The 12,462-nt window shown below is 38.8% G+C and overlaps 1 protein-coding gene across 6 annotated transcripts in view; it reads left to right on the top strand.

Moving 5' to 3' along the window:
- The window catches only part of LOC119024063 (CUGBP Elav-like family member 2), a 30,514-nt gene extending 19,993 nt beyond the window's left edge, over positions 1-10,521 (top strand). For 3 of the 6 annotated variants that reach the window (XM_037106477.1, XM_037106480.1, XM_037106481.1), the window contains exons 7-14: positions 410-571; positions 2,470-2,533; positions 3,241-3,378; positions 4,035-4,160; positions 4,444-4,620; positions 4,802-4,948; positions 5,767-5,947; positions 6,868-10,521. In XM_037106477.1, the coding sequence (XP_036962372.1) occupies positions 410-571; positions 2,470-2,533; positions 3,241-3,378; positions 4,035-4,160; positions 4,444-4,620; positions 4,802-4,948; positions 5,767-5,894 (942 nt within the window). In that variant the 3' untranslated portion in view covers positions 5,895-5,947; positions 6,868-10,521. The remainder of the gene's footprint in view (positions 1-409; positions 572-2,469; positions 2,534-3,240; positions 3,379-4,034; positions 4,161-4,443; positions 4,621-4,801; positions 4,949-5,766; positions 5,948-6,867) is intronic. The other 3 variants (XM_037106478.1, XM_037106482.1, XM_037106479.1) reach the window with 2 other exon arrangements.
- The last annotated feature ends 1,941 nt before the right edge of the window (positions 10,522-12,462 follow it).

Genomic DNA, 12,462 nt, shown 5'->3' with positions numbered 1-12,462 from the left:
ACAGTATGTGACTGTCTGTTTGTGAGATTGTGTGTATTGTAATGCATTTCTTTATCTCCATATCCTCATTTAATGTCATGTTTTAAGTGTTGTCTCCATCTGTTGTCTGCTTGTCTGTGGACTCAGTTCAGCTCCTCAGAGTGCTAAAAAGGTTCACTGTCTGCAGCATTATCCTGTGCCCCTTATTTTGGAATGTGGCCTGGCTTGGCTATGCATGGCAGATGTCTTCTGTGTGTTAGCTTTGATATGAATGCAACAGGCATAAAAATTGTCTAGAGGCGTAGATGATGCCCCCTTTTTGGAAGATTATTCCTTGCAATGACCATGTCTTTGCATTAGTAAATGAACTCTGAATTCTTAAAATTGCTTCTGGATGGGTCTAACGTCTCTGACCTCTTCACTGCTTCAGGGCTGTTCCTCACCTTTGGTGGTGAAGTTTGCAGACACACAGAGAGATAAGGAGCAGCGGCGTCTGCAGCAGCAGCTAGTACAGCAGATTCAGCAGCTCAACAGCGCCTCCACCTGGGGAAACCTGGCTGGCCTGGGGACCCTCACACCGCAGTACCTGGCTGTAAGTGTTGCTCAAACATGCCGCCCCGCTGAGCCGCACAATTACCCATGTTTCATCATATGGCATTGTTCAAGTTTCTTCAAAGTGTGTTAACAGTGTAGCCTTTTGCTGACTGTATGGGGCTCTTGACAGGTCTACCAGACACAAAGGAATACATACTGTGTAAGGCAATACATTTAGACATTTAAAGTGTTTGTTACCATAGTTCTACAAGTACAGTTGGGTGAAATTCTTTGGCCTCTACTACAGAAAGGGTAAATGAGTCAATATAATTTATAAAGAAACAACAACATATTGGCAGTAAAAGTAAGCAACAAGGCATAAAGCAATAAAATATACATCAAAGGGAATGGCTAGGAACAGCAGGAATATGGTACCTATAAATACTGAATATAATAGTAATAAGTATGACAGGAACAAACGTATAGAGCAAGATATTGTCCAAATGCAATAAATACAAACAACGTTTTTATAGCAATTAAACTATATATGTTAAAAAAAATTGATAAAGCAATAGGTATAAAACGGGGGTGAGGCAGTATAAGGTGTACTGGTTTCAGTGTACTGCAGTGCATATTATCTAGATAGGTAGATAGATGCTCCGCTCTTAGACATACAGACTCTCCTCGGCTCAGAATAGGAATATCTTGTCTCCCTCAGTGTGTTTTCTTCCTCAAGGACGCTAGCATGTGACCTCCATGTGGCCTTTATCAATTTAGTGCCAGTGAGCATGTGATGTGGCTATACCCTGAATAACTTAGCTGTTTGTGTTTCTGGGAGGATTAGAGATTGAGACTATTGTGTGCACTTTATGTAGTGACTGAAGTGGCAGAACTGCAGTTTAATCAATCCAAATATTTTACATACATTTGAATACATTTGGATGTGAAAGCAATCATGACATCTATCATTTGGTATTGTATTCCTAAAATTCAGAATTTCTGCGTTGTTGCTGCACCTCAAACTCAGACCCCATTTTTTACATAATGACTAGCAATCCAATCTCAGAAAGCTACATGTAAATGAAAAGAATTGAAAACAGATTTTACAAATTATTTCCTGAAGAAGTTTGAGAGGTAAACTAGCTAGATGTTGTTGAAAAGGTGTTAATGTATATTTCTCTCAAGACACATTTATAATTTAGATTTTTACTCATCTCTTGTTTCTGTGTCAGAAAATGTATATATTAACTAAATCAGACATGAATGGTCATTTCCACAGACATTTTCTTTGATAATGATCCCTGATCAGTTCAACAGCTTGATGATCTGTCAGTGAGACAACACTGATTTGCATGCAGGTTGACGTGTCCATGAAGACGGCAAAATGTTGTCCTGCTTGTGTTCATAAACATTATTCATGCGTTTGTTTTATGGATAACTGTCAGCCAATGAGAGCTAAACTGTTATTGATAGGTTCACAGCCAAAAATTACAGAACAGAAGTCACTTATTCACTTCAACAGAGCTGAGTTTCTTCAACACTTCCTCCTGTAGGGGAAGAGGGCTGACCATGTTTAGCTTTTAGCCGGGGGAAACAAAGACGGATTGTAAGCAGGCTGATATACATTTGTTGGACTGATCACAAGTGCCAAGTGTAAATTAAAGGTATTTGATGTGGATACAGAAATGGCAAGTGTAAATGGGGCCTAAATCACTATGATTTATGATCACTATGATGCTGTCTCTCAATAAAGAGAATGAAGCATCACATATTAAATGATTGTTTAAAACCTAAGATTGAACAGCTCATTTCTTCCTCACATTTACAGTGTAATGGCAACACAGAATTGAACATTGTTCTTAAATTGCAACAAGCAATTATGATTAAATTGTGTATCATTTAAGACTTAAATGTGTGTCCCCTGTTTTGATTATTTTTATTTCTTCGTCCCAACAGTTGCTCCAGCAGGCCACGTCTACCAGTAACCAAGGCAGTTTCAATGGTATTCAGAGGCTAGGAGGTAAGTTCACCGTTTTCAGATGTAGAGACATTCTTGAGTTATCCTCTATAATTGAACAAGCCGACACTTTTCATGTCACGAACCTTGTGACTCAGTGCTCTACGCCCACATGGCTCTAACTGCAGTAAATCACATTACTCTTTCAGATCAGTGGCACATAAATAATCAGCACTGCTATTCTAGGCCTATGCAGGCTGCTTAAAGACAAGCACATGAAGCATATAACCATGACTTGGTCAAATTAAAAAGTAATAGACCTGTGAAGAGAAAATCCATCTGTGAGGCAAGAAACAACACACACCATAATCATAGTGGTGCTGGTTTGGTACCTTTCGAAGTATAATTTTATTTTGAATACTGAAACCAGAGTGTAAATGTATATTGTTATACCCATGCAAGTGAGGACATGGCCTAAAACAGCTCTAGAACTAGTGTGACACTACAAAAAAACACATTTTTATTTGTTCATTTATTCATTTATTTGTTTTTAGTAAGTTGCCAAATGAAATAGCTAAAATGTGATTGTATAAACAAAACAGATCTTATGACAAATAAGAATGAAGAAGAATAACTTTCCTCAACTTTAAAGATGTAGTCTGTATGCTTGCATCATTGAAAGTTTGTTCCCTTTGAGGCTTTTTTTCTGCGAGAGTTTGAGCATGAATTTGGAGGTCTTTGATAATTACCTCTGTGTCTCGTTCTCACAGCAGGTGTGAACCCCCTTCAGCTGCAGAACTTGGCCACATTAGCTGCTGCTGCGGCCGCAGCCCAGAGTTCTGGCAGCCCGACCTCCACCAGCGCCCTGACTACAAACAGTGCAGCCCTGGGAGCACTGGCTAGTCCAGGTGATTAAACACTAACATGAGCTGAATTTGTAGTATGTGCATGTACTGTACATACAGTATTAAGCACCCAGTGTGAGGCAGCACCGTAGCAGCGTTCATAATCGTGTTAAGCTTAGCTCAGTTAGGGTGCTTGTTTATGGATGTTTGCTGAATTTTTGACCTTGCTTGGTTGTAACTGCTCAGTTCACCTGCGTTTATCTTCACATGCAACATTTAAATCTAGATAAATATCCGTCATCCATTGAGATAAATATGCATGTTCAGTTTGCCCCCTGTTGCTGTGATGGTACCTACAAACAGCTCTGCAAACCTCCCTCATCTGCAATTTGCCTAACGGCCCACAGCCATTCCTCATTTATTTTATGGGAGTTAATCACCCACATATAAAATTTTATGAGAGCCCCCATTTCCCTTTAATCTGTGTAAATATACATTGGCTCCATCTGTCTGAGTTTAGCATATTGCTGCTGCGGTAATGACCTCTTCTCATTAAGAGACAGATTTTTAACTGCCCCCTCAGTGCTGTGTCAGCCTCTCATAACCATAACAATTTGTGGCAAAGATGCAAGCACTATAGCGAGATGTGGTGTTTTTAACATGAGTAGATCACCCCTCTGGTAACCCATATGTCCACTTTTTATTGCCTCCTTGGACAGCCGGTTCGACAGCAGGATCTAGCGCAAGTGCTACCATGAACACCTTGGCATCTCTTGGCACCCTGCAGGGTCTCACTGGGACCTCTATGGGCCTCAACCTTAACGCTCTCACCAGCAGCGTCACTGGTAAGAATGTAATTTTTGAATAGCTTGATAAGTTTTTGGAAGTTCACAAAGTTGCTAAGCATTTTTGACCACAGTTTTGGTTTGCTTCTGCTACCCTTGATGATCAACATTTTGTTATATTCACAATGAAATTGTATATGTGTACCTAATAAAATGGCCAGAGTTTAACATTTGACAAGTGAGATTTTCTGCCCCCTTGTGGGCAAAACATTTAAGTTCAACAAAATAAATTCCTGCAAGTTGTAAAATGTGTGCAGCACATTCACTTGTTTCTGCTTTACAGGCATGGGGGCCATGAATGGAGGCCTGGGAGCCTCTATGGCCAACGGGTCAGCAGCCAGCTCCATGGATGCACTGACTCAGGCCTACTCAGGGATGCAGCAGTACACAGCCTCTGCCCTGCCCTCCCTCTACGGCCAGTCTCTCCTGCAGCAGAGCATTGCTGGCAGCCAGAAGGAAGGTGAGTAGTTCCTCAGCCTGTAGCTGCACATCTACTTTACTGACTTTTGCTACAGTCTATTTCAACAACATAATTTTCATCTGTTTTCTAAATAAGAACAGCTTGACATTTAAGTAATTGTTTGCATATGCTACCTAAACATTTATCTAACTTGAGTTTATGATTTTCTTACCAAATGGAGTAGGGCCAGAGGGCGCCAACCTGTTTATCTACCACCTGCCGCAGGAGTTTGGTGACCAGGATCTTTTGCAGATGTTTATGCCTTTTGGAAATGTGGTCTCTGCCAAAGTCTTCATCGACAAACAGACCAATCTGAGCAAGTGCTTTGGTAAGTGTGTTGGCACCACAGTATATAACTGATATGCATTTCCAACCTGTTAAGTTGTCTTGTGGACATTGCCAATTTAATTACCTAGTGAGACCCTGAACCCCCACTGAAATAAAACTGGACTGATTTCAGTCTACAGTTAGCAACAGCCATGCACAAGTTTGTTTTCTCAGACTCAGAAATAGCAACTAACAATTTTTGTTGTTTTTATTGTGCTTTACCAGTAACATATTTCATGCATCCTTTTAATCTTGTTTTTTAAAATTAAGAAGTGAGACTTCAGACAGACTAAGGACTTGTCTTGAATAAAAAATTATTTGGAAATATTTGTGTAAATAATGTTCAATCACTCAAAGTATTAGTTGATTCTGCCCCCACTTTTAAGTATGCATTGCAATGGCTTTTCTCTTTCCAGAGAAAATCCAATGATTCTGTTGTCTGGACTACAAAAATCTGAGAAAAATGTGATTGCCATGTGCCCCTGAAGTACAAGACAAAGTGACCTTCACTTCAGTCTGTGCAGCATTCCCCTACAAATACATAAAGATAGCAATAAAGTCTTAACACTTTGAAGGCTGCCACAGGCGGTCTAATTTCAGATACTACATATTGTCTCTGTTGGTTAGAATTCATGGAATTGCAAATGCACAACTGTTGTTGTAGAGCTCTAATGTGAAACAGCAGACTGTGAGCATTTGACACACAGTAGCTGGGTTGAAGGCATTTTCTAAATGCATGATGGTGGTGCGTTGAAGTTAAAAGGTGTGAAGTTTCTTTCAAATGTTTGTGACATGAGACCACCATCTTTTTGTTCTTAGGGTTCGTCAGCTATGACAATCCTGTGTCTGCGCAAGCTGCCATCCAGGCCATGAATGGTTTCCAGATCGGAATGAAGAGGCTCAAGGTTCAGCTGAAGCGCTCCAAGAATGACAGCAAACCCTACTGATCCTAGCCCCGGGGCCTTCCCCCCTCCCCAGCTCTAATGCTAGCACTGCTAGGGTAAGTTCACCCTCCAGCCAAGGTCATCACAGCAGAGACTCAGTGGGGCAGGGGGAAGGAGCCCACCACAGGAGGGAGACTCGCTCTATTCCTAAAAAAAATGGTTGCAATGATCTTTCCACATTTTACTGTATTTCATTCCTGCGGTTTTATCATGTAATTTGAGTCGGATTAAATATTTTAATGTATATGATTATTTATGACTTTCACTGGAGTCAGTGTTTGCTGGAGGTATTTTGTGTCACTGTAATTGGTGGAGAGCATCAGGTGTGTTTCCATGCCATTTCATTGCCTTCAGGTCAAGCTAGACAGGTTGACTAAGGATCAGTTGTGTTGAGGGGCTGTAGCCCGGCCACGTAGACCCCGAGCCCAGAGCTTCAACCTGTGTTTGGCTTTTTCCATGTAGTTTGTCTCGTCCGTTTGTCACCCTTCATGTGAAAATCTTTTGCACTCTGTCTTCAATCTTTGCTCCCCTCCATCTCACCCTTTTTTCTGTCTCCTACACCCTCTTTCTGTCATTATCTAAGCCATGTCGAGCTAGGCTACCTCTCTTTCTCTATTAACAACCTCTTCCAATCATTCCATCCATCCTCCAAGTCTCCTATAAGGGACTGGCTCTAGATGGATCTCTTTGGGTGCCAAGTATACAGTTTGTGCATGTTAGAGTCTCTGCCATATGTCCTGGTGGTGTCACTTCCTTAAATCTCTATTGTTTTTGTGTGTCGGGAGAAAGCGGGGGGGAAATGTTTACCACTGTCTTTATTGTATGTGGTGATTGGCATTGTTTTTGTTGTTTTTTTGTGCCTCATGGCTCAACGATTCTTGTGCTGTGCCCCTAACTTTCTCTTCTCTCCTCTTTGTCTTCTCTCTCTCTCTCTCTCTCTCTCTCTATTCCTTTCGTGTTTTTGTTCCTTTTTTAGAACAAATCTCCATGCCTGTTTGCTCATCATTAGCCTAGCATGTCTTCATGATGTTGAAAGCCAAGCCAAACTCCTGGCCTCATCATCCCACCATTGTCTGTGATGTCTCTCTAAGCTCGCCTGACCAATACCTGGCCACCCACTGACCCTTGACCTTAGCTCAACCTGATTTTTCTGCATGTATATTCATATTTTCTTCTTTTTTTTTTTTGTTTTTTTGGTTCTGTATAGAAATGTGACAGGTGGGAGAGAGGTCAAGCAAATCAATGTGAAAACGTACCTGCGTTGAATTCATTTAAAAGACCTTTTTTGTTGCGAATGTTTTAAAAACCTGTGGGATTTCTTATTTTTAATTTAGCTTTGTTTATTTTTTATGTTGCTTTCTTTTTACCTCTCTCAGTAAAGTTCACTTGAAAGTTGAATACAGGGATTGGCACACATCTGTGCTATTTGGTGCCATTAGCAATATGTTGGCTTCTTAAGAAAAAAAAAAACATGCTACAGACCACTTTCCAACACTTTTGAAAGTCTGACCAGTAAAACCCCTCTCAGTGCTCTCTAATGATCTCTACATTTTGTGGGCAGTGCGAAGATTTACACCAAGGCTCTTTAAAACTATATTTTCTTCATTTAGAAAAAAATACCCTGTGTATTTACCTTTTTTTGAACTATTGATGGCACAATAAAAGGTACATTTGCTCTGTTTAGAGAAATGACTACCTACATGAGTCAACTTTTTTAGAACTGATTCACAAATAGACAATCTGTGGTTTAAATGCACACTTAGATTACCTATATTTTATACCATTGAATCTATAGAAGTTTAACTAACAGAACCCAGGCAAAACTTTGGGTTTTTTGTAGATTATGTTGTAATGTCATCTGTGTCGGGGGGGTCTTCAGTGTATTGCATTTTTAAAGAGGACTAAAAATCAGTTTGATCAGTGAGGGTTGTTTCTAGTAAATTAAAAACACACTTTAAGTCAAAGAATTCCTCTACATTAATTGTAATTTCTGGGAAAAAAATACTTTTTTTTTTTAAAGGGTCACATGTATGTAGACTTAATTTTCTTTCTGCGTTTAAGAGAAGATTTAGTGTTCAACTTCCACGGTACGTCTTGTTGACTTTCTGTGAATTTCTCATTAATAATTTAATTAATGGATGTTTCACTTTGGTTTAGTTTGGATGCCTCATGTTGAAAGATGATTTACAATGTCTGTTAATCATACAGATGCCAGACAATGTCTTTATTGTTTTTGGTTTTTTGTTGTTAAAGTGCCCATGTGTCAAACTCAGTGTTTTTTGAATTCACACAACATACTTTTCCTGTAATATTACCTTGTTTTCTTTACACACACACACACACGCACACATTGCGAAACACAAAACACACTTTTCTGTGGTTGCAAACGTGGGAGCCCCTGAAGAAGAGATCACTCGGACACAACGCACGACCTGTGGGTCTCTGCACATTTTATAAACACACTTTTTTAAGTTTTTCGCTCATTGTTCTTTTAAGTGACTTCCAGTATCATGTTTCAGTCGTACACGATGCACCGCACATTAATACTACTAAATCCACCACTGTAGTGTTGGTTTACAAATACATTCCATTTTTTCAGCACAAGGTTTACACTTTTTTTTACCGGGGTGGTATTTTATCTGTTATACTATGAAATAACAACCACTTCACCCCCAAAGAAGGGTTCCCTAAAAACTGCGTACCTGATGGCGCTAAAGAGTTGTCAACTCAGGGGCTTTTTTGTGTGTGAAACTAGACGCTCACACAGGATTATGACACAAAATGCACAATTATCACCATTTGACCTTTTTAAGTTTGGATTATTGTTTTTCCTTTTCTTTTTTCTCAAAATACATAAATATTCCAAAAAAATAAAATAAAAAAGGTACCAAATTTGAAACAGTGCTCGAGGAAAAGTGTTGTAGTTTTGTAAGGAAACGTTAAGCACAATTGTGGGAGCTAATCACTTTTGCAGAATGTTGTGTGTGTGATTATAAATCCCGACATTTTCAAGGTACCACTGATTTCACTTTTTAATATGGGCATGTGCTTTTTACAGTGTGTTTTTTCTATCCAAATGCAATACAATATTCAAAGTGCCATATATACGTCTAGAAACTGCCTACACGTCCTTATTAGGCCTTGGTTTAGAGATTGCTGCAGTTAGCCTTTTTTGTCTATTTATGCCAGTGTCATGAAAGCTCTTGTCACCTGCTCATGTCCCCCTTCTTCCCCCCCCCCCACTCTGTGTGTTGAGTTTATTGGTAAATGTGTATTGTGATGTACTCAATTTGAACAGTTGGTTTAAAAAAAAAATTGTAGATAAACAATAAACTTCCCTATACATTTGAAGGTTAAACCCTCTTTCTTAGTGAGTGTGAACACGTGTACTGTAACACTTTGCGATACGAGCAATTGGTGGTCAGATGTGTCAGGGAATTTGTCTGATTCAATAAAGTCAAATGAGCTCAAACTCAAGAGAAATAACTTGGGTTTCCGTGTTAACATCTTTAAATGATACAATTGTCAAACACTGAAATGATTGCAGATCTGTGGAGAAAAGGTGGCGTATGGTGAAGTGTTACTGTGAATGAATTTTTCAAAAAAAAAAAAGCACAATGTACAGTCCACGGCGGGCCCAACAGGAACTTGACTCACTTCAGGGGCTTCCATCACAAATCCCGTTCAAGCTCTAACAATCACTTTCTTTGTTCTGTGTTTTCATATTCTGAAGTGCTATTTTTTTTTTTTGACAGTGTGGTAGCTTTGCATCTCTATAGATATTGTCTTGATCCAAAAGAAAAGAGGAGTAAAAAAAAAAAAAAAATCTTTTCTTTGTGTTATTTTCTTGTCTGATAATCGGTAGGACTTTGTTCATGTTCCACCAATAATTTAATAGATGTTTTATCTTGTCTTGAGGAAAGCCAAAGTGGGTGCATCTTGATGTGATCTGTATTATACATACAGTAGTTTTTCTTTCTGTTCAGTCAGTATGAAATTTTTTGAAACTGGGTGGGATTTGAAAAAGGAAAAAAAAAAAGAAAAAAAGACATACACAGGCTTTCCAATTTCTACAACTGGTTGTTCATATGTATTTTGTACCAGTGAAGCTTTTTATATTGGAAATTAAAGAAAAAAAATCTATATTGGAAAAAAAAATTGTCTGGCCTCTCAATGTGGCCTCGCCTTGACCGGGTCTTGAGTTTGGCCTCTTTGGTGGTGTCAAGCAATTTTTTTTTTTTTGTTTGTTTTTGTTTTGTTTTTGTTTTTTTTTGTCTCTAAAAGATGCCTGATTTTAATTTTACTACATGTCCCTCACTTCGTTAGTCGGTTTCAGTTTCGGGGGGGTTGGGATCCTCTAAATCGTGGTAAGTTTCATGTTAGTATTCGTGCTGTCCACATAGTTTAATGGTCATCAGGATTTCAACAACTTGTGTGAATAATTGTCTTAGTTGAAGAGTTAACTATCTGTTTAGTTTGAGCCTTGCTTTTTTACCTGTGTAGAGTTTTTCCGTTGTTTTCCCATGGCGGAGTGTGTAGCCGAAAGACTCTGTGTTCTTTTTTGGTCAATGTTTGTTCATGTGTGGTGTGTTTCTTTGCCTCTGTCTCCAAATTAAACCATATCCCCTAATATGGACTGTGTGTCTTTGTGTGTTGTGCTTGTCCAGTGTTGTAAAGACATTTTACAAACCACCCCTTCCTCCCCCAGTGTGTCATGTCTTCGCTAACTTGTTTCACTTCGTCATGCTTCTCTTTGCTTATATCTGAGTAACAGATGGAGGTAAAGCAGGTTTATCAAACTATTGGTGTAAGCTCCCAGGTCTCTGATGGGGTGGTGGGGGGTTTTATGGGGATTATTTTGGGTTTCAATTATAAAACGCCATTTTGCAGCTACATTCGGTCTTTCAATCTGTGAAGCTGCTCCTTGTGTGAAAATGTGAATCAATCTTGTCAATATAAAGTCAAATTAACACTTTATAGTAACAAGTAGATCACGAGACAGTGAATCACCAACAGTTATGATCATTTATTAATTATTTTAGAGTTCACAGGCAATCATCTCGATAATTGTCTTCAGTGAAATGAAATCAAGTATTGTTTGGTGTTCTGCATGTTTTTATTTGCTTTGGGAAATTTTGAAGAGAATTTTTTGCAATCTTCAAAATTATAGACCAAATGATAAATCAAGAATGGCATTCAGAGGCAATTATGTTTGTTTGTTGAGGCCTGAACGTCCTGTCTTTTCTCTGTATAAGAAAAAGTTATAAACAAAACATATATATAAAAAAGAATGGCACTCAGTAGAGCACATACCTACGCCAAAGCCCCAACAATGTTTTTTGTCTGCATTAAATTGAACTCATAGAAACCAATTGAAATATGCCAGATTTTTTTTCAGAAAGATTCATGCATAATTCCCTGACAAAAAGCCCTTTCTCACAATGTCAAAGAAAGTAAGAAGAAATTCCTGGATCTACACCAAAAGTTTACGGGGTTTATTCTGGGCTGAGACCAATCCTCCATCCAAGTTTGCTGGAAATCCATTGGGCAGTATTTGTGAAATCCACTTGACAAACCAACCAAAAAACAGACGGACATGGGCGAAAAAAAAAACCAACCTCCTTGGCAAAGGTAATAATGGAAATAATTATTTGGTGCAACCCTGAATGCTTCGAGTTATTTATCAAGCAAATAAATGGTCATCAGATGAATTGATGAAGTAAGTAAGTATCAGTTGCAGCCCTAATCCAAAGAAAACCCAAACCATAACAGTCAGTGTCCTGATTACAGTCCTGTTATCCCAGGAAACACTCATATTTATATTATTAGTATGCAATACTCTATCTCCCTGAGGTCATAATGTTAAAGTGTTGACATTTTGTGGGTTATTTACCTACCTTAGCTACTTGAGTCTATTATTTCCCAGAGTGCCCCTCCACAGCACCTTGACAAGAACAGAGAATGACAGCTTTAGCAGCACAGTGATATCAGTATCACAAAGGAAAGAGATGGAGTTATTTCTATTGGGACAAACAGAGCCTCGGCTCACCTTTTAACCAAGACTCAACATGTTTTGCTGCATTGCATCACGGTCTGATGACAGAGAGGAGAAACGGGCAGAGCTGCTATTTCACAGCACAGTTTCCTACACTGTTGAATGGATATTAAAAGTGGCTGTATCAAGAGGATTTTTTGGGGCTACTCGTATCAAAATTGAATGTATAGTATGTTTGATTTATTCATGAGATGAGTGTATTGAGAAGGTAAACACAGCTCTAGTTCGACCCCAATGATCAGAATCTGTAGAGTGAGCACAGTTTGCAGACTGGGTCTTTCAAATACAGTAAAAAAAAGATTTGCTGTAAAAAAAACACAAAAAAAAACAAAAAAACTTTATAATTGTCCTGATCAATTTTTCACACTTCTCACACAAGTTATGACATAATATCACTGCTGCAAGCAATATAAAGAACACAAAAATACATTTATGTGACCAAATGCATCTGGTTTACAAATCTCCTCTACAAGGACACACTGTGAAATATCTCCACCCAGTGGTGGAGACTGTACA

The sequence above is a fragment of the Acanthopagrus latus genome, chromosome 8, assembly GCF_904848185.1.
Source record: "Acanthopagrus latus isolate v.2019 chromosome 8, fAcaLat1.1, whole genome shotgun sequence".
Taxonomy (NCBI): Eukaryota; Metazoa; Chordata; class Actinopteri; order Spariformes; family Sparidae; genus Acanthopagrus; species Acanthopagrus latus.
This window is presented reverse-complemented; position numbering and strand designations above follow the sequence as displayed.